We start from the raw sequence: 21,976 nt of genomic DNA, 5'->3' as shown, positions 1-21,976 counted from the left end.
ACCCGGCGGTGACAGTGAGTGAAGCGGGGAGATCTCACGAGAACGGTACAGGCTGCAAGGCGGCGCCCCTAAATGACAACCGGGCGGGCCTCCGGCCGGCGGCTGGGCCGCGCGGGGGCGCCCGGGGGACGGCACAGGCGGCCAATGGCTGGCGGGGTCCCGGGCGGGGCCGGGCGCGGGGGCCGCGGCGCTCCGGCGGCGGGGCGGAGCCGCGCGGGGAGGCGGGGGCGCCCGGCGGCTGCTCGGTGGCGGCTCGTCGGCGGCCGCGGCAGGACTGGCAGCGCCGGCGGCGGGTGAGGGGTTCGCGGCGGCGGCGTGCGGGCAGCTTCGAGCGGGGGCGCAGGGCGGCTGCGCGGAGGGCGCGGGATGGAGGGGCGGCGCCGGGTCGCGGGAGATCCACCTGCTGGTAACGGAGCCGCGGGGCCGCGGCCGGGCCCGGAGCTCGTGCGCCTCCGGCTGCTGCGGGGCAGTCTCGGGGCGCTGGCGGGCTGGGCCTCGGGGGCGGGCGCGGGCCGGGCCGCCCTGGGCGCGCCGTCAGCCCCGCTCCGCCGCCGCAGCCCCTCGTTGCCGCGCGCTCTCTCGGTGGCCCACCGGGCGCCTGATGCGCTCTCCGCGCTCCGTGGCGCGGCGGGGCTCGCTGACTTTGGGGCAAAGTGAAGGAAAGTGGGGGTTTTGGGGGTGAGGCAGAGTTGCTCGCGGGACTGCCCCAGGGCTCACGCCCGTCCCGGAGTCGGCGGCGTCCCGGGGCCGCGGGCAGGTGGGGCGGGGGCGAGGCGGGCCGGGGTTGCTCCCGAGACGTGCACCGTTCTGGCGAATTTTCCTACAAAGTCAAGACCTGCGGGTCCTATGTGTAAGCGCACCCCCATACCCAGGCCTCAGTTCCCCGCTATCGAGGAAGCTGCGAGTGGGATCCCCGGGTCGGGGCCAGGTGATTCCACTGAGGGTACCACCAGGTGACAGCGGGAAGGCGTGCTTTATGAGCTGGCAGTCAGACCACTCGCGCGCCCGCTTTTTATTTCTCGCAGCGAGTGTTTCTCTGGAGCCCGCTCATTGCTTACAATCCGGATTGCGAAATAGAAGCAGGCGCAGTGTCTGTTTTCAGCCCTCTCCATATATTTTGCTGTTGTGCTTTTACTGTCGGACGACTTCTGGCCAAAGAAGATGGCAACGTCGTTCGTTTGAATTTAGAAGCTAAATTTAGAAGTGAATAATATGCGTTTAATGGTTTATCTTTCTTTTTCTGAATGTTAAAAAACAACACCTCTGTCATTAACAGGTTATCCTAACAAAGGTTTCTTTAGCCCGCACCGTGTAAATCTGAAAACGCACAGGACGATGAAGTTATGTAAGCTGTATTAAGGAAAAATAGAAATCCTATTATAAGTATAAAACCAATGAATTTTAATAAAACCGCGCTGAATAAAGTTACAGGGCTTACATCATGGTATTTATGAGGGTGCCTTTCCTTCAGGCACCCCTGTTCTGTCTGGAATGGCAGTGAAATCATATGTCAAGCATTTTTAGCCATGGAACATACTATTTCGGAGAACACTTTAAAATCAAAGGTTATGTATCTAATAATAACATAGGACTGCAGCCCTTAAAAGACTGTTAATAAAACAGGTTTTTCTCCAGCCTGAGATCTGGAGTTGAAAGTTGGAAATATCTTTGGCAGGATGGAGGAGATGACCAATAACTTTAGCCACCGCCTTTTTGTTGTTAAGGATTCCGATGTGTTAAGTGGATAGTCTCAGAGAGCGTCAAGGTGTTAGATTGAAATTTTTGTTGAGTGTGGACTCTGACAACAAATATGGATCACTTCTCCTGCCTTAGGTAGTCAGTTAACCCAGAGGGCTCTTGGCTGTCTGAACTACCTCTCCTGGTTTGAGAGCATGGGGATCACTGGTTTTGCTCTTTTATGGTGCAACTAAACTTCATTAGTGTGGAAACCCTGATTAAAAATGTATGACAATATTCTGAGTAAAATGCCCTCATATTTCTCTTGCTGAATTTCAGGTCCTGTTGGTTGGTAGAGTTCATTATTTGCATTTTCTTCAAACCAGATATGAATAACTTCCTGGATCCAATATTTAATATTCCTTATGTTTTTCATGTTACCAATACTGTATCTATAATCTACTTTCATTATAGAGTTCATTCACTTTTACTTGTCTCTCTACCCCTTTATACTGACTTTAATACAAATAAGTATTTAATAAAACTGTGTTTCAAAAATCTTTCATTTTCTACTTCTTCACTTCACCTTCCCTGTGATTACTGATTGAATGTTTATTCTAATAATCTGTATACTTCTGGATCTCTTATCAGGACAGTATCTTTTTTGAAGTAAAGTGGGGCTCAGGTGGGGATATAGCAACAGAAAATTATATGCATCTTCATATAATGCCATGAAAAAATTAAAATTCCAAGTTACATAATTCACTGAGTTAACCCTTCATTTTTTTATAATCAGAATCATTATCGAGTGCTTTAAAAAAAAATTATCTGGCTGTGTTGAGTCTTAGTTACAGCATGTGGGATCTTGTTCCCGGACCTGGGATCAAACCCTGGCCCCCTGCATTGGGAGCACAGAGTCAGCCACTGGACCACCAGGGAAGCCCCTTGAGTGCCTATTGATACGTTAATAAGACAGTATATTAGGTACTTATGGAATTGAGTTGAAATTCTGGGATTTCACCATGAAGACTGTTGACATGGATATGAATAACTTTGGTTTTAGAAAATAATCATAATTTGAACGCGAGAGTATCTTTGGAAATTCTTGATTGCAGAGAGTAAGGGGAAGGGAGGAAGTAGAAAAGTTCAGTGCCTCTAGAGTATTATATCAATACTACAGAGCTGCTGGTCAAGGAGGGATCACAGGCTGCTTGGGTGTGAGTAGGGGAGAGGAGGGCCCAGCCCAGGGTACAGGAAGTGAGAAATTCATTCAGGTTTTAAGTTGAAACTTTGAAGTTGCCTGTGAATTTTGCAGTTTATTCCATAATAGATCCGTATTTGTTGTAGAGTCTAATTTTTTTTTTTTTTTAATTCACACTTTAAACTGTTGGGTAAAGATAACACCTCGGGAAGATTCTCCAGTGTAACCTGAGGCTTGGAGTGCCCCGGGAGCTTCTTTTCACAGGACTGCAGTGCAGAGGGGCAGAGGGTGGGGGATGAGAACTTGGACTTCAGAGTTGTGCAAATTAGGGTTCCTTCTCTGGGTTCATTTCATTGTACAGTAGGGGAAGCGGAGTTTGGAAGATTTAGGAGTTTGGAAGATTTAGAGCGTGTGAGGAAATGCTTAGTGAGTTGTAGTGTCTCATTATCGTTATTAATCCAGATGATCTTTTCTCACTAGTGGAGCTTTCTAGCCATGGTCGGTTTTACAAACCAGCTGAGATGATAATTTCTGAATTGCCTACAAATGGCTGCGTTAGCCAGAGAGAATTGTCCCTCGGGCTTCCGAGGCCTCTTTGGAGCTGCATTAACTCACCTACTGGAGTGACACGTGGTGGACTGCCAAGTGCCTCTGTGGTCCCCTGGGGCCACCAGGAATCAATGCATATCTTGTCTGGCCTGACATTCCCCGAGGGAGTGAAATTGGTTCTTTGCAGAGAGGCCTAAACCAGTGACTGGCTGCAGGTTTTTGGTTTTATTTGTTTTTATTAATACAGTTGACATTTATTCAGAACCTAGAATTGTAGTAGGTACTATGTAGTACTATGCTTAAGTACTTCCAGGGACATGATTTCATTCTATTTTCTTTTTAAAAGATTTATTTATTTTTGGCTGTGCTGGGTTTCTGTTGCTTCGAGCAGGCTTTCTCTAGTTGTGGCTAGTAGGGGCTACGCTCTTTCAATGCGGTGTGCGGGCTTCTCATTGAGGTGGATTCTGTTGTTGGGGAGTATGGGCTCCCAGGTTCGTAGGCTTCAGGAGTGGAGCGTGTGGGCTCAGTAGTTGTGGCGCATTGACTCAGTGGCTCTGCGGAACGTGGGATCCTCTCAGACCAGGGATCAACCCCCTGACCCAGATTCTCAACCACTAGACCACCTCATTCCGTTTTCTGAACAGGTTTGCTGGATGGGAGGTGATCTCCAGGTTTCCTGAGTTAAAGCAGTGCTCAGTGGTTAATCCTGGGTCCGGTGGCATCCTGGTTGGATCGCCATGTTTTCAAAATGCCAAAATAATCCCAGTTTACACCTGAGGAGTAGGTTAATTGTTGGAAAAACTACATTTATCTTATGCTGATGATCAGCAGCGGTCATCACTGTAACCTTTTTATTATTTATGAGAACAGGAGGAGCCGAGACAGTTAGCTTTCTCAGTTCCTGGATGAAACCACAAAGCCGAGATAATTGACATGCCTGAAGTCACGCAAGTAATGGTGGGGCTGGATCTAGGACCAGGGCTTTTGACCCTTGTAAGTTTTGTCTGTTTTCTTTAAACATTTTGAGCCATTAACTATTATTGTGCAATAGGAGGATTGTAGAGAGTGAAGAATGTTCCTCAGGAACCATTGGGTGATCCTTAGAGTTCTCGTGGGTCCCACCACTTCTTCCTTTACATAAGTAACCATGACTCTTCCTTCCACAGACACAACAGAACCAACGAGCAGGGAGTATAGTTGAAAGCTTTTTTCCCCAGAGGAGAAGAACCATATCGCTCAAGGATATCACATGAGTCATTTGGATGTGGGGGGTTATCTTTACAGATACAGTGTAGCCCAGCCAAGAATCTGTTTGTAACAGTGACTGATAAATGAAGAAACGAGTATTTTGCATCCTTGAGCAAGTTTTTCTTTCCCTTTTCCCCTTGAATAGGGAGAAAGAAGCATCCACCTATGAAGACCGTGCAGACAGTCCTGAATAATAATTGTGAATGGTGTGGCTGCCAGACTAGTTCTGCTGAGCATCTGAAATGAACCTCTCCTATTGATTGTTTCAGTTGGCCCCGAGCCAGGAGTACTGGGTTTGCTTGACTTCAGGATAAAAAGAAACGGACTTGGTTATCATCGTAAACATATGAACCAGTGTGATGGTGAAATGAGATGAGGCTCCGAAATGGAACTGTAGCCACTGTTTTAGCATTTGTCACCTCGTTCCTCACTTTATCTTGGTATACAACATGGCAAAATGGGAAAGGTAAGGAAAACGTCTCCAAAAAATGTGCATGCAGTGTGGTTGGCTTTTTGCTTTGTCAACGGTGCATAAATGCTCTGAGTTGAACACCCCTACAGTCTGCGTATTTCATGCTATCTGCTGGCGGCCTGCCAGTTTCTTTCTGACACCGAAATGAAACAGTATTCTTGGACGGAGGACACAAAATTTCTCATTTGAATGGGGTTTGCTTTGTTTCTTGATTTCTTGTAATTGCTCGTGTAGAAACATGCTCATCAGCGGTTTGTATTATAAATGACAGCCAAGTTGAGTAATGAAGACTTTCATTTTGGCATTTTATTTTTCATTATTAAACATCATCAATGTTTAATAAGCTTCCTTGTACTGGATGTTGTATGAAACACTTAGAAGGACACAGCGGCTTCATGAAATTTATACGCTGATTATCCTGATGATTTGGTGCTGTGTAGTTAATGATTTAAACCGCATGTGTTGATAGGTTGCTCTTTAGGCAAAAGTATTTTTGAAGTGGGTGAGAAATTCGTCTGAAATTTTAAAAATTAATTCTGTTGAGACTACTGAACTGTGTTTTTAAGGAAGGTTATCTGTTTAGAGATTGGAACTGTATTGAAGGATAGTGCATTTCTTTGAAAATATATACAGTAAATTCCTACCCCTATTTTTATTATTTGTAGACTTTTAAGTAAATAATGTACTTGTTTATGGCTGCTCTAGTTGCAGCCATATGGATTGCAGCCTGTGGGCTTTCTCTAGTTGCGGTGAGCAGGGGCTACTCTAGATGCAGTGCATGGACTTCTCTGGCAGTGGCTCGTTGCAGAGTGGGCTGTGGGTGCACAGGCTTAGCTGTACCACAGCAAATGGGATCTTCCCAGACCGGAGGGTGAACCCATGTCCCCTGCATTGGCAGGTGAATTCTTACCTTCTGGACCACCAGGGAAGTCTCCTACCTCTTCCTTTTACATATCTCTTTTCCTCATATTAATCTAGGAAATATTAATGGCAAGAAGAATGGAGATTTGTTAGAGTCAGGGTAGAGTAGTAATCATCACTTGGTTATCAAAAGGTGCTATTGTTGGCATTATTGACTTGCATGAAGGTAACTTTATTCTCTATTAATTTTTCTCTGGTGTGTGTGTGCTGTGGCTAAGTCACTTCAGTCGTGTCCGACTCTGTGTGACCCCATAGACGGCAGCCCACCAGGCTGCCCCGTGCCTGGGATTCTCCAGGCAAGAACACCAGAGCGGGTTGCCATTTCCTTCTCCAGTGCATGAAAGTGAAAAGTGAAGGTGAAGTTGCTCAGTGTGTGTGTAGATATGTATATATCTGTGTCAGTGTGCATATATTCATGAAATAAGCTGATATAAGCAGGCAAATGTACTCTGTGCTTTGAGCAAGTTTAGTATTGTTTTTCTCTTTCTCTGAGTTGGGCTCTAATTTTGGAAGGCATTCTTTGGGGGGAAAATGAATAAAACACTTACTGAAGATCTTTCTTCTTTGCAGACAAATACATACATTTTAGATTTCATTTTTTAATCATACCAAAAGGAGAGGACTTACTTAGGAAGAACTTAGTTAATCAAACTATTGGCTGGCCCTGATGTGAGTAGAACATATGACTGGCTTTAGCGGTCAATTTAGAAAATAAGAGAGTTAATCCTGAGAGTATATGGAATTTTTCCTTATCAGGAAACTTATCTACCCAGAAAGTTATAGTAACAGAAAATTGACCCTTTTGACTGGGTCTTATTTAAAACTTTTGGCATCTCCATTCCATTTATCTGATTTCTTACGTAAAGCCATTACTAAGCACTATTTTTGTGTGTGTTAGGTTGTCTTTAGAATCAATATTAATTAAAAAGAATATACAGGTTTTGTCACCAGAAGGGGAAAGAATGTGGTATTCAAGCCACACACACACAGTCTCTCTGCTTCGGGTGGCACTCTGAGCAGCTGTAATCCTCCTGTGCATATTTTTCTGCTCTGTTTTTCGGTTTGGTGTTTTGTCTGAACTCTTTCAGGTATCAACAGAGGTCTCCTGTCGTGCTTATGTAAAATCCCCTGTGCTTTAATGACATCGTTTATGTAACCACTCTAACTGCTGAGCATTTGGATTCTTTCTAGATGGTTCTGGCAGTCAGCCTGGATTTTCCAGAGCCGGCCTCATTTCAGATGTTTAATTCTTGTATACTCATAAACCACATGCTCTGCTTTTTATATTGAAAGCGTGGTTTCCGTAATCGCTGGATGTTGCTGGGCTCAGAGTTGTTGTTTTTCATGCATGCATCACTCCCTTTCCTGTACCTGCCTCGTGCCCATCTCTGTGTTATATGCTGTAAATATGAAAAGGAAGGAGAAACTACTCACCTTTGGAAATCTCAAGAACCAGTAGGGGAAGGTGCAAGTAAAAAATGTGATACCATCTGATAGATAGAGCAGTAACAGAGTGCATATTATAAGTTATGAAACAATAACATAGTCTCATTTAATCCTCATAACAACCCTAGGAAGTATGATTACTCACTTTCTATAGATGAGGAAACCAAGGCTGAGTATAAGAAACTTGTCAAGGTCGTACATTAAGTGGAAGAGTCAAGTTTAAGCTCGGTCAGGCTGGTTCCAGAGATGATGCTCTTAGCTATTGGTCTGCTGCCCAGAAGAGCAGAGACCAGGCAGATTAGGGGAGAGTGGGCATGGCAGGTAGAGGGAGCTGCCTTTACTTGCATGAAGCTCTGAGAGAGTGTGGAGTATTTGTGCTTTGGAATTGTAAGATATTCATTGTGGTTGGCAGATAGCGTTCCAGGACTGTCCCAGGGCTTAGCTGGTAATCCCAGTGTGGTCCCTATCATATTTATCCTAGGTCTTCATTTACCACTTGAAAGAATAAATGAGCTGGTCCATGGGATTGGCATAATTTGAGGAAGATATCAGTAACTCCACTAGGAAAGCTGGTGTTCAGGCCAGGGTACAAGTTTCTGCAGGGTATACTGGATTCTCACATTAAAAAATGAGACAGAATTTCAAGTGTATGGAAAGCACAGTGGGAAAGCTGTATGCAGGTGTGCAAGTGGGACGAGAATCATTGCATGTCTTACTTGTGTGTGTGTGTGTGTGTGTGTGTGTTAGGGGGGGAGGTGGTTCTCCTGATGAATTTCCTATTTTGGTCAGGTACAACCCAGAAACTGGACATCTTAGACCCCTGTCCCTAGGGAAACCTAACATTCATGTATGTGTTTCTGTGTGGACATGTATTTTCATTTCTCTTTATCTACAAGTAGAACTGCTGGGTCGTGTGGAAACTCTATATTTAATCACTTGAGGAGCTGCCAGACTTTTTTCCCAAAGAAGCTGGACCATTGTGCATTTCCTCCAACAGGATATGAGGGTTACAATTTCTTTACATTCTTGATGATATGTGTTTCCTGGCTTTTGGATTCTACTTGTCCTAGCGGTAGTGAAGTAGTATATCATTGTAGTTTTTATTTGTATTTCTAATAATATCTAGCATCTTTTTATGTACTTATTAGCCATTTGTATATCTTCTTCAGAAAAAAATGTCTATTCAGGGTCTTTGCCTATTTAAAAATTTAAACTTGAAGAATTCTTTATTCTAAGGCCAAAATACAGTAAGGGTAGGGGATCAACCACCTGAGGCTTAAAAGACAAAGCTAGTAAAATCATGTAACTATCAATAAAAATGTATACACACACTAATTAGGGAGCGGACAAAGTAAAAACACATAAAAGATGAGATCAAAAATGTAAAATGAGGGGGTGGAATAAAAAAAAGTGTGCTGTCATTTCAGTCGTGTCCAACTCTTCATGACCCGATGGACTGTAGCCTGCCAGATCCTCTGTCCATGGGGTACCCAACATAGGAACACCTAAATACATATAGCAGTTACTAACAGACATAAGGGAGTAATTAACAATATAGTGAGTAGGGAGCTTTAACATCCCACTTAAATCAGTGTGGATAGATCATCCAGACAGAGAATCAATAAGGAAACATTGGCATTAAATGGCACATTAGGTCAGATGGATTAAATATATATAGGCCTTTCAACTCCAAACGAGCAGAATGCTCATTCTTCTCAAGTGTGCATGTGATCAGTATTCTCCAGGATAGATCACCTGCTAGGCCACAAAGCAAGTCTCAGAAAATTTAAGAAGATTTAAATCATATTAAGCACCTTTTCTGACCACTGCAGTATGAGACTAGGAATCAACTACTGGAAAAAAAAAATATGTGGAGTCTAAACAATATGCTACTAAACAATCAGTGGGTCATTGAAGATATCGAAGAGGAAATAAAAATATACCTTGAGACAAATGAAGATGGAAACACAGCATTCCAAGATTTATGGGACACAGAAGACTCTTCTAAGAGGGAAGTGTATAGCAATACAGGCTTACCTTGGGAAACAGTAACAATCTCAAACAATCTAACCTTACACATAAAGGAACTAGAAAAAGAATAACAAAGCCCCAAGTTAGTACAAGTAAGGAAATAATAAAGATCAGAGTGGGAGTAAATGAAATAGAGATGAAAAAAGCAGCAGCAAATATGAATGAAAGAAACTAACATCTGGTCCTTTGAAAAGATAAACAAAATCAATAAACCTTTAGCTGGACTCCTCAAGAATAAAAGAAGGCCCAAATAAAATTAAAAATGAAAGAGAAGTTACAACTGATACTACAGAAATATAAAATGTAAGAGATTACTATGAAAATTTGTATCTTAGCAAATTGCACAACCTAGAAATAATGGATAAATTCCTAGAAACATACAGTCTTCCAAGATTGAATCAGGAAGAAATAGAAAATCTGAGCAAACTGATTACCTTAATGAAGTTAAATCAGTAATTAAAAAAAAAAAAAAAACTCCGGAATAACAAATGTCCAGGATCAGATAGCTCCACAGGTGAGTTCTACCGAACGTTTAAAGAACATTTAAATACTTCTCAAAGTATTCCAGAAAGTTGAAGAGGAAGGAACATTTGCAAATTCAGTCTATGAGGCCAGTACTACCCTGGTACCCAAACCAGGCAAAAATATCACACACAAAAAATTATAGGCCAATATCCTGGATGAACATAGATGTAAAAACTCTCAACAGATTATTAGCAAACTGAATCAACAATACATTAAAAGTTTCATACATCATAATCAATCACGATACACCACATTAGAAACATTAAGGTTAAAAGTCATATGATCATCTCAACAGATACAGAAAAACATTTTGATAAAGTTCAACATCCATTTTTGATAAAAACTCTTAACAGAGTGGGCATAGAGGGAACATACCTCAGTATAATAAAGGCCGTATATGACATACCGCTAACATGATCAACAATGATTCAAGCTTACAGTTAAGTCATAGGAATGTAACATAGCATAGGGAAAATAGTCAATAATACTGCACTGATTTTGTATGGTAATGTCATAGACTTGTCATGATTATTTCATAATGTATTTGATTGTCAGATCCCTATGTCATACATCTGGAACTAACACATCGTACATCAGCTATATTTCAGTATTTAAAAAGGGAAAAAAAGAAAAAGTCCTTTCTAGATACAAGTTCCTTGTGAGAAATGTGATTTGCAAATATTTCCTATCGTTCTGTGAGTTGTCTCTTCATATTCTTGATGGTGTTCTGTGAAGTGCAGAAGTTTTAAATTCTGATGAAGTCCAGTCTGTTTTTTGTTGTTGTTTCTGCTTGTCCTTTCGGCATCATATTTAAGAACCCGCTGCCAAATCTAAGATCGTGAAGATTCTCCTATGTTTTGTTTTGCTCTTCAGTTCAGTTGCTTGTGGTGTCAGACTCTTTGCGACCCCACGTGTTGCATGTTTTGCTCTTACATTAGGTCTTTAATCAATTCCAAGTTCACTTCTATGTGTGGTGTAAAGGACCCACTCCATTCTTCTGCATGTGACTATCCAGTTGCCCCATAACCATTTATTGTGTCTCCTGTAAATAACATATAGTTGGAGCATGCTTTTTTAAAAATCCAGCCTAATAGTGTCTGCCTTTAGACTGGACTGTTACTCATCGACATTTATATGATACTGATGTAGTTTGATTTACAGATGCCATCTTACTCTGTAGTTTGCATATGTCTCATGTCTTTTTTGTTTCTGTGTTCCCACTTTACTTTTTTTTGCATTGATTGAATATTTTCTAACATAGCATTTTCATTTCGTTAGTGACATTTTTCACTATTTTTTGAGTATTTTTAGTGATTGTTCCAGAGTTCACTGTGTACATTTCAGCTTATTGGATTCAAATTCGAGTTTATACTAGTTAATTCTAGTAATATATAGAAAGTTACTCTTATTTAGCTCTGTTCCTTTTCTTCTTTGTTTTCTGGCACTGTTGTTACACATATTACATCTGTCAATGTTATAAACCCAAGAATACATTGTTACAATGATTAATTATTACACCACCTGTTATTTTTCCCTTAGCACATAGCAGCGTTTTTCCCGTCTACCTTTTTTTGTGCTGTTTTTAGCAACTTTATTACATTCCCATGTATTACAGATTCAACAATGCATTATATACGTATCATTTTATGAAGTTTATACATCAGTTGAGGGAAAGGAGAAAATGGGCATCAGCAATTATATAATTGCAGACTGTATGGATTGGATCACTCGTATCAGTTGTTTGCAGCCTGGTGAAATTCCTTTAGTATTTCTTATGAGGCAAGACTGCTAGCAATGAATTCTTGTTAATTTTTATTTATCTTGTAATGTGTGAATTTTATGTTTATTTTCTAAAAAAAATAGCTCTCCTGGATGTGGGAATCTTCATTGACAGGGTTTTTTTTGTTTTTTTTTTTTTGCGTGTTTGTGTTTGTTTTTTAGTACTTTGTGTTACCCACTGCCTCTAAGCTCTGTTATTATTGCTGAGAGGTCAGCTTTTAATCTTATTGGGGTCCCCCTTGTCAGTGATAAATCATTTTTCTCTTGATGCTTTCAAGATTCTCTTGTGTTTGACTTGCATCCTTTTTACCATGATGTATCTGTTTATGGGTCTTGCCTCCTAGATGTGTGCAGTTCAGTTCAGTCTCCCAGTCGTGTCTGACTCTTTGCAACCCCATGAATTGCAGCATGCCAGGCCTCCCTGTCCATCACCAACTCCCCGAGTTCACCCAGACTCATGTCCATCGAGTCGGTGATGCCATCCAGCCATCTCATCCTCTGTCATCTCCTTCTCCTTCTGCCCCTAATCCCTCCCAGCATCAGGGTCTTTTCCAGTAAATCAGCTCTTCGCATGAGGTGGCCAAAGTATTGGAGTTTCAGCTTCAGCATCAGTCTTTCCAAAGAACACCCAGGGCTGATCTCCTTTAGGATGGACTGGTTGGATCTCCTTGAGGTCCAAGGGAATCTCCAGAGTCTTCTCCAACACCATAGTTCAAAAGCATCAATTATTCAGCGCTCAGCTTTCTTCACATTCCAACTCTCACATCCATACATGACTACTGGAAAAACCATAGCCTTGACTAGACGAACCTTTGTTGGCAAAGTAATGTTTCTGCTTTTGAATATGCTATCTAGGTTGGTCATAACTTTCCTTCCAAGGAGTAAGCGTCTTTTAATTTTATGGCTGCAATCACCACCTGCAGTGATTTTGGAGCCCCCAAAAATAAAGTCTGACACTGTTTCCACTGTTTCCCAATCTATTTCCCATGAAGTGATGGGACCAGATGCCATGATCTTTGTTTTCTGAATGTTGAACTTTAAGCCAACTTTTTCACTCTCCACTTTCACTTTCATCAAGAGGCTTTTGAGTTCCTCTTCACTTTCTGCCATAATGGTGGTGTCATCTGCATATCTGAGGTTATTGATATTTCTCCCGGCAATCTTGATTCCAGCTTGTGCTTCTTCCAGCCCAGCGTTTCTCATGATGTACTCTGCATATAAGTTAAATAAGCAGGGTGACAATATACAGCCTTGACGTACTCCTTTTCCTATTTGGAACCAGTCTGTTGTTCCATGTCCAGTTCTAACTGTTGCTTCCTGACCTGCATATAGGTTTCTCAAGAGGCAGGTGAGTGGTCTGGTATTCCCATCTCTTTCAGAATTTTCCACAGTTTACTGTGATCTGCATTGTCAATAAAGCAGAAATAGATGTTTTTCTGGAACTCTTTTGCTTTTTCGATGATCCAGCGGATGTTGGCAATTTGGTCTCTGGTTCCTCTGCCTTTTCTAAAACCAGCTTAAACAGCTGGAAGTTCACGGTTCACATATTGATGAAGCCTGGCTTGGAGAATTTTGACCATTACTTTACTAGCATGTGAGATGAGTGCAATTGTGTGGTAGTTTGAGCATTCTTTGGCATTGCCTTTCTTTGGGATTGGAATGAAAACTGACCTTTTCCAGTCCCGAGGCCACCGCTGATTTTTCCAAATTTGCTGACATATTGAGTGCAGCACTTTCACAGCATCATCTTTCAGGATTTGAAATTGCTCAACTCGAATTCCATCACCTCCACTAGCTTTGTTTGTAGTGATGCTTTTTAAGGCCCACTTGACTTCACATTCCCGATGTCTGGCTCTAGGTCAGTGATCACACCATCGTGATTATCTGGGTCATGAAGATCTTTTTTGTACAGTTCTTCTGTGTATTCTTGCCATCTCTTCTTAATATCTTCTGCTTCTGTTAGGTCCATACCATTTCTGTCCTTTATCAAGCCCATCTTTGCATGAAATGTTCCCTTGGTATCTCTAATTTTCTTGAAGAGATCTCTAGTCTTTCCCATTCTGTTGTTTTCCTCTATTTCTTTGCATTGATCGCTGAAGAAGGCTTTCTTATCTCTCCTTGCTATTCTTTGGAACTCTGCATTCAGATGCTTGTATCTTTCTTTTCTCCTTTGCTTTTCTCTTCTCTTCTTTTCACAGCTATTTGTAAGGCCTCCTCAGACAGCCATTTTGCTTTTTTGCATTTCTTTTTCATGGGGATGGTCTTGATCCCTGTGTCCTGTACAATGTCATGAACCCCTGTCCATAGTTCATCAGGCACTCTATCTATCAGATCTAGGCCCTTAAATCTATTTCTCATTTCCACTGTATAATCATAAGGGATTTGATTTAGGTCATACCTGAATGGTCTAGTGGTTTTCCCTACTTTCTTCAATTTAAGTCTGAATTTGGCAATAAGGAGTTCATGATCTGATCCACAATCAGCTCCCAGTCTTGTTTTTGCTAACTGTATAGAGCTTCTGCATCTTTGGCTGCAAAGAATATAATCAGTGTGATTTTGGTGTTGACCATCTGGTGATGTTCATGTGTAGAGTCTTCTCTTGTGTTGTTGGAAGAGGGTGTTTGCTATGACCAGTGCGTTCTCTTGGCAAAACTCTATTAGCCTTTTTCCTGCTTCATTCTGTACTCCAAGGCCAAATTTGCCTGTTACTCCTGGTGTTTCTTGATTTCCTACTCTTGCATTCCAGTCCCCTGTAATGAAAAGGACATCTTTTTTGGGTATTAGTTCTAAAAGGTCTTGTAGGTCCTCATAGAACTGTTCAGCTTCTTCAGCGTTACTGGTTGGGGCATAGACTTGGATTACCGTGATATTGAATGGTTTGCCTTGGAAGCAGAGATCATTCTGTCATTTTTGAGATTGTATCCAAGTACTGCATTTCGGACTCTTTTGTTGACCATGATGGCTACTCCATTTCTTCTAAGGGATTCCTGCCCATAGTAGTAGATATAATGGTCATCTGAGTTAAATTCACCATTCCAGTCCATTTTAGTTCGCTGATTCCTAGAATGTTGACATTCACTCTTGCCATCTCCTGTTTGACCACTGCTAATTTGCCTTGATTCATGGACCTAACATTCCAGGTTCCTATGCAGTATTGCTCTTTACAGCATCAAACCTTGCTTCTATCACCAGTCACGTCCACAGCTGGGTATTGTTTTTGCTTTGGCTCCATCCCTTCATTCTTTCTGGAGTTATTTCTCCACTGATCTCCAGTAGCATATTGGGCACCTACCGACCTGGGGAGTTCCTCTTTCAGTATCTTATCATTTTGCCCTTTCATATTGTTCAAGGGGTTCTCAAGGCAAGAATACTGAAGTGGTTTGCCTTTCCTTTCTCCAGTGGACCACATTCTGTCAGACCTCTCCACCATGACCCACCTGTCTTGGGTGGCCCCATGGGCATGGCTTAGTTGCATTGAGTTAGACAAGGCTGTGGTCCGTGTTATCAGATTGACTAGTTTTCTGTGAGTATGGTTTCAGTGTGTCTGCCCTCTGATGCCCTCTTGCAACACCTACTGTCTTACTTGGGTTTCTCTTACCTTGGACGTGAGGTATCTCTTCACGGCTGCTCCAGCAAAGCACAGCCACTGCTCCTTACCTTGGACGAGGTCGCCTCTCCTGACCTTGAACGTGGAGTAGCTCCTCTCGGCCCTCCGGCACCCATGCAGCTGCCGCTCCTTGGACGTGGCGTTACTCCTCTCGGCTGCCGCCCCTGGCCCCGGGCGTGGGGTAGCTCCTCTTGGCTGCTCCTGCGCCGTCGCAGCCTGGCACTCTCTGTTGTATACTTGAGCCTGCGTACCAGTTCTAGCATAGCTATTCCAGATGACATTACTGAACAGGGAAAACATTCTGGAAATTGGTGGAAGCGCTTGGTGGCAGGAGGGATAGCCAGCAGAGTTCCAAGGACGTGTGTGGCACCTTTTGACTGCTTGAAGGTCATGATGCAGGATTGCTGCTTCCTCAGTGCCAGGTGACATGGCCGTGGGTCAAGCCACCGGGCCTACTGGAGAAAGCTTGTTTGTCATGCCCACCACTGATTCGGCCCACACAACCCTCCCATGCTTTTCCCAGAGCATCAGCAGCAACTTCTGTGTCCATATGCTTCCCTCAAAAGATTCATAGTTTACAGTGAGGGAAAATGAGATTGCTGGATGGGTTTAAGCAGATGGTAAAAGAAGGAGGAATTCGTTCTCTTTGGTGAGGAAATGGTGTAAATGTTTTAAAAATTGCACCTGAGATGGCGTTCAAGGGACCTGTGAAAAAGACCAGACTGGCTGTAGGTAAAACTGGATGGTACTCAGGGATTATTGATTGTGGCAAGCAGCTTCTGAAGCGAGAAGGTGCTAGAGCCTTTTTCCAAGGTTATATCCCTAACTTGCCAGGAATTATACCTTATGCACGCATAGATGTTTGTGTTTATGAGCATTTGAAGAATCGTTGGCTAGAACAACACGCAAGAGGCTCTCTAGACCCTGGAATAGTGATTTCCTGGGATGTAGTACTCTGTCTCATGCCTGTGGTCAGATGGCCAGCTTCCCTCTGAACCTAGATGTGTAGGTTATTGTTTTTTCAGTCATTTATTTCTTTGAATTTTTTTCAACCTTTCCCCTGCTCTTGGTATTCCCATTCCATTTAGGATGATATGTTAAATGGTGTTCAGTGTCTCTCTGAGGCTCTGTTCTTTTTTGTCCTCTTTCATCAGCATAATGTCTATTGATCTGTCTTCAGGTTTGCTGGTTTTTCTTTTGCTGGTTCCAATCTGTTGAAGCCTTCCGGGGACTTTTTCCTTTCTGTCATTGGGCTTTTCAACTCCAGAATTTTCATTTGGGTCTTTCTTTAAATTGCTGTTTCTTAATATTCTTTATTTGATGTACCATTGTCATACCTTCCTTTATTTCTTTAGTGGGGCTTTTTTGTTAGATCTCCGAGTATAATTGTAATGCCTGCTTTGAAGTACTTATCTGGAATCCTGTATCTAGCTGTGCTCACAGGCAGTTTTTGCAGCCCACTTTTTTTCTGGTCTATGGATCCTACTTTCCTATTTTTTGCACATCATAATTTTTTTTTTTTTGACACTGGACATTTTTTAGGTAATATATTTTAGTAACACTGGGTACTTCCTCACCTCAGGGCTTGTTTATTAATATTTGTCTATTTGCTTAATGACTGGCTGGATTATTTCAGTGAAATCTGTCCTCCTCACCCCCCTCAAGGTTAAGTCTCTGTTGGTGCTTCCTTGGGGATGGGGGTGCATGATTTGGGTGCACCCACAGTCATCCTGGGATGACTCCTCCGGTGACCACTACACTAATTACTGTCTAATTGTTTATCACAATGCCCTGGAACATACATTCTGCTACAAATTAATCCAACTGTGGATCCCTTGGAGAAACTTCCTGAGTTCAGTGTTTGAGATTTGTTCTGACCACAGGAAGGCTCCTCCTAGCTGTCACTTTCCTTGGTTCTCTTTAGCCAACTAGCCACAGATGCCTACAGCACAGGCTGCCTCTTCATGAAATCCAGATGCTCTCCATTCCCTTCACCCCAACCTCTGCTGTCTTTCAGAGGGCTCTTAGTTCCAACAACTCTGTGCTCTGCCGCAAATGAAGCTGATTTCCTTGGGAACAATTAGGAGCTATTTGTTTTGTGGGCCACTTTTCCTCCTGGCAGAATTTCTGAGCCAGGGCTCCGGAGGTGGGGTGGGGACAAAAGACAGGCTTCTGTCTGGGTGGCACCCCCACTTTAGGAGCTGAGCCCTAGTGAAGGAGAAGGGGCCCGTAGCCTTGGTTCTGCCTCACCAGCTGGAGGAAGGTCTGTGGGGACCCCAGTGTTCTCAGCACACTGAACTGAAGGTGGAGCCTTGGAGCCTGAGAAGGTCAGAGGTCATATCTCATTTGCTATATCTGGTGTCTGTGTGTTTGTATCATTTTATTTAAAATTGTGATTCTCATTGGACACAAAACAGTGAACCAGAGCTTTAGATTTTTTTTAGCTTTTCTTTATGGAATAGCAAAGTGAAAGTTGCTTAGTTGTGTCTGACCCTTCGTGACCCCATGGATCATACAGTTCATTGAGTTCTTCAGGCCAGAATACTGGAGTGGGTAGCTGTTCCCTTTTCCAGGGGATCTTCCCAACCCAGGAATCAAACTGGAGTCTCCTTCATTGCAGGAGGATTCTTCACCATCTGAGCTACCAGGGGCGCCTGGAATAAGCAAAGCTTCTTTCAAATAGAATATAAAGAAAATTAATGGAAAATCTAGGATTTGGAGTACGCTTTCATGGTTCTGTGTGTGTGTGTGTTAGTCTCTGAGTTGTGTCCAGCGCTTTGCCACCCCATGGACTGTAGGCCCTCCAGGCTCCTCTGTCCATGGAATTCTCCAGGCAAGAATACTGGAGTGGGGGACTTCCCTGGTGGTCCAATGGCCAAGATTCTATGCTCAACGCAGAGGTTTGGGGTTTGATTCCTGGTCAGGGAACTAGATCTCACATACTTCAACCAAGACCCTTTGCAGTCAAATAAAAAAAAAAAAAAAAAAAAAGAATATGGAGTGGGTTGCCATTTCCTTCTCCAGGGGATCTTCCCTGGAATCAAACCTGGGTCTCCTGCATTGCAGGCAGATTCTTTACCGTCTGAGCTATCAGGGGAGCCCTTTCATGGTTCTGGCTCACCAAAATTGTGTAATTGTGCTTATTGAATGCTTTCTGGCCTAGATCTGATAGATAGAGTGCCTGATGAACTATGGAATGAGGTTCGTGACCTTGTACAGGAGACAGGGATCAAGACCATTCCCATAGAAAAGAAATGCAAAAAAGCAAAATGGCTGTCTGGGGAGGCCTTACAAATAACTGTGAAAAGAAGAGAAGAGAAAAGCAAAGGGGAAAAGGAAAGATATAAACTTCCGAATGCAGAGTTCCAAAGAATAGCAAGGAGAGATAAGAAAGCCTTCTTCAGCGATCAATGCAAAGAAATAGAGGAAAACAACAGAATGGGAAAGACTAGGGATCTCTTCAAGAAAATCAGAGATACCAAAGGAACATTTCATGCAAAGATGAGCTCGATAAAGGACAGAAATGGTATGGACCTAACAGAAGCAGAAGATATTAAGAAGAGGTGGCAAGAATACACAGAAGAACTCTACAAAAAAGATCTTCACCATCCAGATAATCATGATGGTGTGATCACTGACCTAGAGCCAGACATCGGGAATGTGAAGTCAAGTGGGCCTTAGAAAGCATCACTACAAACAAAGCTAGTGGAGGTGATGGAATTCCAGTTGAGCTATTCCAAATCCTGAAAGATGATGCTGTGAAAGTGCTACACTCAATATGCCAGCAAATTTGGAAAACTCAGCAGTGGCCACAGGACTGGAAAAGGTCAGTTTTCATTCCAATCCCAAAGAAAGGCAATGCCAAAGAATGCTCAAACTACCACACAATTGCACTCATCTCACACGCTAGTAAAGTAATGCTCAAAATTCTCCAAGCCAGGCTTCATCAATATGTGAACCGTGAACTTCCTGATATTCAAGATGGTTTTAGAAAAGGCAGAGGAACCAGAGATCAAATTGCCAACATCCGCTGGATCATCAAAAAAGCAAGAGAGTTCCAGAAAAACATCTATTTCTGCTTTATTGACTATGCCAAAGCCTTTGACTGTGTGGATCACAAGAAACTGTGGAAAATTCTGAAAGAGATGGGAATACCAGACCACCTGATCTGCCTCTTGAGAAACATATATGCAGGTCAGGAAGCAACAGTTAGAACTGGACATGGAACAACAGACTGGTTCCAAATAGGAAAAGGAGTTCGTCAAGGCTGTATATTATCACCCTGTTTATTTAACTTATATGCAGAGTACATCATGAGAAACGCTGGGCTGGAAGAAACACAAACAGGAATCAAGATTGCCAGGAGAAATATCAATCACCTCAGACATGCAGATGACACCACCCTTATGGCAGAAAGTGAAGAGGAACTCAAAAGCCTCTTGATGAAAATGAAAGTGGAGAGTGAAAAAGTTGGCTTAAAGCTCAACGTTCAGAAAACGAAGATCATGGCATCTGGTCCCATCACTTCATGGGAAATAGATGGGGGAACAGTGGAAACAGTGTCAGACTTTATTTTTCTGGGCTCCAGAATCACTACAGATGGTGACTGCAGCCATGAAATTAAAAGACACTTGCTCCTTGGAAGGAAAGTTATGACCAACCTAGATAGCATATTCAAAAGCAGAGACATTACTTTGCCAACAAAGGTTCGTCTAGTCAAGGCTATGGTTTTTCCTGTGGTCATGTATAGATGTGAGAGTTGGACTGTGGAGAAGGCTGAGTGCCGAAGAATTGATGCTTTTGAAGTGTGGTGTTGGAGAAGACTCTTGAGAGTCCCTTGGACTGCAAGGAGATCCAACCAGTCCTTTCTGAAGGAGATCAGCCCTGGGATTTCTTTGGAAGGAATGATGCTAAAGCTGAAAGTCCAGTACTTTGGCCACCTCATGTGAAGAGTTGACTCATTGGAAAAGACTCTAATGCTGGGAGGGATTGGGGGCAGGAGAAGGGGACGACAGAGGATGAGATGGCTGGATGGCATCACTGACTCGATGAACGTGAGTCTGGGTGAACTCCGGGAGTTGGTGATGGACAGGGAGGCCTGGCGTGCTGCGATTCATGGGGTCGCAAAGAGTCGGACACGACTGAGTGACTGATCTGATCTGATCTGATCCGTGTATCAGGCATGGTTAGAAGTTTGGGTGACTTTAGTGAGTATATCAAAAATATTCCTGCTGTAGTGTAAGGGAGGAGAGGTGGTTGTTCAGTAGTTAAGTCATTTCCGACTGTTTGTGAACCCATGGACTGGGAGGAGAGGGAAGACAGCTAAAAAATAATAATAATAAACAATAAGCTAAAGAATAATGTGTTTTTTAAACTTTCTTATTCTGAAATTTAGACTTTTCCAAAAATTTGCACAGTAGTATGCAGAGTTCCCTTATGCCCTGTAATGTGAACGTCTTACATAAACACAGAGTACAATTTCCTAAGCCAAAAAATTCACTTTGATACAAGACTGTTAACTAATTTACAAAGCTCATTTTGCTGTCACCAGTTTTTTCCCATTAATGTCCTTCTTCTGTTCTGAGATCCGGACTAGGACCCCACACTGCATTTACTTGTCATCTTCCTAGGAGCCTCCTCCTTCATGGAAAATTTCCTTATTTTGTTCTCAGCATTTTTGCAGTGATTTGGTCAGTTACCTTGTAGAATGTTCCTTATAAGGAACTCGTCTGATTATTCCTCACGGTTAGACCGAGGTAACGCGTTTTTGGTGAGAATACCAGAGAAATGACATTGTGTTCTCCTTAGTGCCTTATCGGAGAAGGCAATGGCACCCCACTCCAGTACTCTTGCCTGGAAAATCCCATGGATGGAGGAGCCTGGAAGGCTGCAGTCCGTGTGGTCGCTGAGGGTCGGGGACACGACTGAGCGACCTCACTTTCACTTTTCACTTTCATGCATTGGAGAAGGAAATGGCAACCCACTCCAGTGTTCTTGCCTGGAGAATCCCAGGGACGGGGAGCCTGGTGGGCTGCCGTCTAGGGGGTCACACAGAATCGGACACGACGGAAGCAACTTAGCAGCAGCAGCAGCAGCAGTGCCTTACATCAAGGGCTGCCTGAAGTTACAGGTCTTGTGTTAACCCTGCTCACGTGGCTCAAGTGCTGTCTGCCAAGCTTCTCCCCTGAAAAGCTGCTGTTCTTTTCTTTGTAATTATTAAGTATTTTGTGAAAGCGTCTTTAAAACCAAGCAGACGTCCTGTTTCTCATCGTACGTTCGCTCAGAGCTAAACAAGTATTGATGGTTTTTGTCGGCGACAGTCACGGCTGTGCTCTCTGCCAAATATGATTTTCTGTTTCCATCGCTCCTTCTGTGTTTATTAATTGGAACTTGACTGAAAGGAAGAGATGTCTATTCTCTCTCATTTATTTATTTCTTGTTATATGAGTGTGAACTCATGAGTATGTATTTTGTCCTATGGGTTATAACCCTCAACAGTCGTTAATTATTTTATCGTTAG

General features: G+C 42.9%; 1 protein-coding gene across 2 annotated transcripts in view; it reads left to right on the top strand.

Moving 5' to 3' along the window:
• Positions 1–220: 220 nt before the first annotated feature.
• MGAT4A (alpha-1,3-mannosyl-glycoprotein 4-beta-N-acetylglucosaminyltransferase A) overlaps positions 221–21,976 on the top strand; it is a 126,764-nt gene continuing 105,008 nt past the window's right edge. Inside the window, exons 1-2 of one of the 2 annotated variants that reach the window (XM_061431620.1) lie at positions 221–293; positions 4,945–5,141. In XM_061431620.1, coding sequence (XP_061287604.1) covers positions 5,048–5,141 — 94 coding nt within the window. In that variant the 5' untranslated portion in view covers positions 221–293; positions 4,945–5,047. Of the gene's footprint in view, positions 294–4,820; positions 5,142–21,976 lie in introns of both variants that reach the window. The other variant, XM_061431619.1, reaches the window with a different exon arrangement.

The sequence above is a fragment of the Bos javanicus genome, chromosome 11 (assembly GCF_032452875.1).
Source record: "Bos javanicus breed banteng chromosome 11, ARS-OSU_banteng_1.0, whole genome shotgun sequence".
Taxonomy (NCBI): domain Eukaryota; kingdom Metazoa; phylum Chordata; class Mammalia; order Artiodactyla; family Bovidae; genus Bos; species Bos javanicus.
This window is presented reverse-complemented; position numbering and strand designations above follow the sequence as displayed.